We start from the raw sequence: 4513 nt of genomic DNA on the forward strand, positions 1-4513 counted from the left end.
CCCAAGCTGGGATAAGAGGCCAGAGCCAGAAATGGTGGTTGTTACTGGCAGGGTGTGTGACAATTATCCTGGGGAAGCTTCCTTGGGGTGTCCAGCACTCACAGGACCAGAGGAGAACCTGCCCTGCTGGTCCTTCCTGTCTTTCCTAGGATGCCTGGCTGTGCAAGGACTCTGTTGTGTGCCCACGCCTTGCACACTCACACAGTTAAGCTCTGCACTTGTGTTTTCAACTGTGGGGCACTTTCCTGGGAAAAGGAAATGCCAACTTTATAAAAAGAACTATGACTTCATGCCCTGCCCTGAGGAGTCTCTGATATGATGGAGGTGCTGTTAGGGAGTTCAGCTCTGGAAGGGAATTGCCCAGTGCCTGTCCTGGCCTGTGGTCCAGGGCTGCCACACAGCAGGAGGATGAGCTGCCAGAGCACTCGGGCTCCATAGCAAGGCAAGGGCTCAGAAGGAGAGTGTGGGTGTGGAAAGAGAACAAATTGGAAAAGACCAAGGTTGGTGCTCGCTGACAGAGCTGCTGTGCTCGGACTCTTTCCCCTCCACCTCTGCTCACAGGCATTGCCCTGCAGCTCCAGTGAAAGCCTGAGAAGAAGGATTTCGGGCAACAGGTTGCTGGATGGTTCTATATTTTATTTTAATACACAGAGAGAGCAGGTCCTCATTTATACAGTATGTAGATTTCACAAATTTGGAAAAATGCATAATTCGAAACAGCAAAACAAGTTGGTTTTTTTGGTAGAAAACATTATACAAAGTAAAGCAAAAAAGAAAAAAACAACAACAAAAACCAAACAAAGGCCTAAACACAGAATTAAAACTAACATAAACTACAGTACATGAGCTTGACATATAATGAGTTACGTTAACAGTGATTTGTAGAAGAAAACAGCTTATTGTTTCAGAAAATCATCTGGTCATCAGTTTCCACACTGCACCTTTGAGCTCCTGGTTCCTCATGCTGTAGATGAGGGGGTTCACTGCTGGAGGCACCACTGAGTACAGAACAGCCACCACCAGGTCTAGAACTTGGGAGGAGATGGAGGGGGGCTTCAGGTGGGCAAAAAATGAAGTGCTGATAAACAGGGAGACCACGGCCAGGTGAGGGAGGCACGTGGAAAAGGCTTTGTGCCGTCCCTGCTCAGAGGGGATCCTCAGCACGGCCCTGAAGATCTGCACATAGGACACCACAATGAACACAAAACAACCAAATGATAAACAGACACTGACCACAAGAAGCCCAACTTCCCTGAGGTAGGAGTGTGAGCAGGAGAGCTTGAGGATCTGGGGGATTTCACAGAAGAACTGGTCCAGGACATTGCCCTGGCAGAGGGGTAGGGAAAATGTATTGGCCGTGTGCAGGAGAGCATTGAGAAACCCACTGCCCCAGGCAGCTGCTGCCATGTGGACACAAGCTCTGCTGCCCAGGAGGGTCCCGTAGTGCAGGGGTTGGCAGATGGCAACGTAGCGGTCGTAGGCCATGACAGTGAGAAGATAAAACTCTGCTGACATCAAGAAGACAAACAGAAATAGCTGTGCAGCACACCCCCGGTAGGAGATGGCCCTAGTGTCCCAGAGAGAATTGGCCATGGCTTTGGGGACAGTGGTGGAGATGGATCCCAGGTCAAGAACGGAGAGGTTGAGGAGGAAGAAGTACATGGGGGTGTGGAGGCGGTGGTCACAGGCTATGACAGTGATGATGAGGCCGTTTCCCAGGAGGGCAGCCAGGTAGATGCCCAGGAAGAGCCCGAAGTGCAAGAGCTGCAGCTCCCGTGTGTCTGCGAATGCCAGGAGGAGGAACTGGGTGATGGAGCTGCTGTTGGGCATTTGTTCACCCTACACATGGGGGACTGTTGAAAGAGAAGAAGACATTGACAAGTTATGACCGACTTCTTTGACCCTGTCCTGTGCTGTTTTCCAAAAAAAATCCCGCCAAATTGACTGTGAGCTCAGGTGTGTGCTGCTGAGTGAGGGCACGTCCTTTGCAGGGGCGGATATCCCTCTCCTTCCCGTTGTCTTTAGCCTGGACACTGCTGATCCCTGGGCGACAAAAAGGCTCTCTGTGCCCTGGGGCAGAGCCAGGAGAGCTGCTCTGCACACCAGTACCTGCTGGTCACCACCCAGGTGTCCTGTGCTTACACCTCTCTCCGTGGGAGAATGGTCTCCCTGACACCGTCCTTGAGGAAGAAAACGGCCTTTTGTGAGTGTGGGAGAGTCCAGGTTCCAAGTCCATTTCTCCCGTCTGTTGTCCCTTTCCCTGTGCAGCTGAGCAGAGAGGGATGCAGAGGGGCGGCCTGGCTCTCTGCTGCCTGGGGCTGTCCCTGCTGGGAGCTGTCTCTCTGTCCCCAGGTCTCTCCCTGTCACTGCTCCCAGAGCCCCCCCACCCACCCTGTGCTCAGCTCTGCCCTGCAGACCCCTCCTGGCAGCAGGGCACTGCCCAGGGACATCTCCCTGTTTGTGGCTCCTGAGCAGTAGATGAGGTAAAGCCTGATGCTGCAGGCAAAGGTGATGCTGCTGCTGTCTGTAGGGAGAGGAGTGGGGGAAGGCACGGTATGAGGTTTCTGGCAGATCTGCTGATCCCTCAGTTCAGTGAGAGCTCCTTTCCCTTTTCCCTTGGGAGAAAGCTGACAGCACAGAAAAATGAAAAGTCTTCGTCTTTAATGGAGCCCCTGCCTTGCCCTTCCTCTTGAAATGCTGCCTCTGCCAATGTCCTGGGGGTGATCTGGAGCTCTCAGCAGCCCTGTCCCACGCAGTAGGACATCCCTGATAGCCCTCGTGAATGCAGTAGGATCTTTTACTGACAGTGGTCACTCCTTCCACTCCAGCTTCTCCCCACAGATGCTCCATGGGGAGCTCCCCGGGCAGGCTGAGAGCTGACCCTGGCAGGCAGCAAAGTCCCTGTCCTGGCACACAGACCCCTGGGGTGCAGGGACCCTGCTCTGCAGGACAGCCCTGGGCACCCCTGGATGCACTCCCAGCTTCACACCCTCTCGGCTGTCCCCGGCAGAAGGCAGCCTTCAATCCTTGTCCCTGTGATGGTGCAGAAGGGAAACACTGCTCTGCAGCACGTCCTCCTTCTCCACACCAGAGAAGCCAGGAGAGCCGTCCTGAGAGGTCCTAGCAGTCATACAATGTGTCAGCTCTAGAAGATCCATCTAGGATTCTTATCGTAATTTGCCGGTTGCCAGAGACTTTCTGTGTCAAGAGATGTGAAGATCTCCCCATGAGCAAGCTCAGAACCGTCCCCCGACTCCCAGCTGCCTCTATCCTCTCTGTACCTCACTCCCCTCGGTGCCTGCAGGCAGTGCCCTCAGCCCTTGGCAGAGGAGCTGCTCCTGGGCAGAGCTGTCTCTCTGCTGCGCTGCCCCATGGCCAGGAGCTCCCTCCATCCCAGGAGCCCGGCCCAGCTCAGCAGCAGAGCAACAGCCCAAGGCAGCAATTTTTCTGCCCCTCTGGAATCCCTTGAGGTGTCCCTGGGGCTCCAGGGGAAAGTGTTGTGAAGCAGGCTGAAATCACCACTGACTTTCCCTCTCTTAGCTCTGGAGAGACACTTCTTTCCAGCAGTAGCATTTCTCAATCACAGACAGATTGAGGTCCAAGAATACCTTTTCTGTTGTGGTTTCAGACAGGACACCCAGACAATGCCAGAGAGGAATCTCCTTCAATCTCTTCTCAGGGAAGGGATTCCGCTGAGTCAATGGAGGCTTCTCATCCTGGGTTTGTAGTCCCTAGAGCTAAGAGAGGAGTCGGCTCCATCCCTGGCACACCACAAACCCCCACGAGGTGGGATTCCTCTTGCCTCCATTCAGATGTGCACAAAATCAGGTCCTGCCTGTGAGCTCCTTGTCTCAGGTCCCCTGGTACTGAATGGAGATGGAGGGCAGGAGTCAGATGTTCAGACACAGACACCTGGGGACATATTTGGTGCCAGCGGTGACCAAGATGCAGCTGGGAACTGCAAGCTCTAGTGGAGCAATTCTTAGAGACGGGGCAGCATCTGGGGGCATCTTCTTGGAGGTTAGTGGGAAATCCCTTGGGCGACATTTAAACAACAAAAGGTGCCCACATGTAGGAGAAGTGAACCTGTGACTGTCCTTATGTTCGGGGCAGCGCAGAGAGGGATTCGGCTGACCTCGTGGTATCAGGCCTGTGGTGCTGTGGGAGGTGCCAGGGCTCTGCAGCACAACTGCCTGCACCTGCCATGGACAGCACAGGAACCCCGTCCCCGTTCAGACCAGCTGTGTGACAGCCATCACCCAGGGCATCTCAGACAGAGTCGGGGCCTTTGGGCCAGCGACTGAATCCCGCCACTGCAGTGACGCAAGGGCTGTCCCTTCTCTATCCAGTAGGTGCTGGGCAGGGCATGAACAGCCAGCACATCACACCAGGGTCTCCACTCGTGTTCCTTCACCCTCAAACTCTTCTAGTTCTTCTCTCCTCCAGCGTTCAAGCATCCCCTTGGTGATACAACTGTGGGTCAGGCCAATGATTTCTACAGTGGGTCTGAATC

At 54.3% G+C, this 4513-nt stretch overlaps 1 protein-coding gene across 1 annotated transcript; it reads right to left on the reverse strand.

Annotated features, from left to right (window-relative positions):
* Nucleotides 1–912: 912 nt before the first annotated feature.
* On the reverse strand, nucleotides 913–1830 carry LOC141478861 (olfactory receptor 14C36-like). Its single transcript, XM_074167804.1, has one exon. The coding sequence runs from the start codon at nucleotides 1828–1830 to the stop codon at nucleotides 913–915; it is 918 nt and encodes a 305-aa protein (XP_074023905.1).
* Nucleotides 1831–4513: the final 2683 nt, after the last annotated feature.

This window comes from Numenius arquata, unplaced genomic scaffold, assembly GCF_964106895.1.
Source record: "Numenius arquata unplaced genomic scaffold, bNumArq3.hap1.1 HAP1_SCAFFOLD_45, whole genome shotgun sequence".
NCBI classification, from domain to species: Eukaryota; Metazoa; Chordata; class Aves; order Charadriiformes; family Scolopacidae; genus Numenius; species Numenius arquata.

Coding starts and splice junctions, on each gene's coding strand:
- LOC141478861 (XM_074167804.1), bottom strand. CDS start 1,830: ATGCCCAACAGCAGCTCCATCACCCAGTTCCTCCTCCTGGCATTCGCA.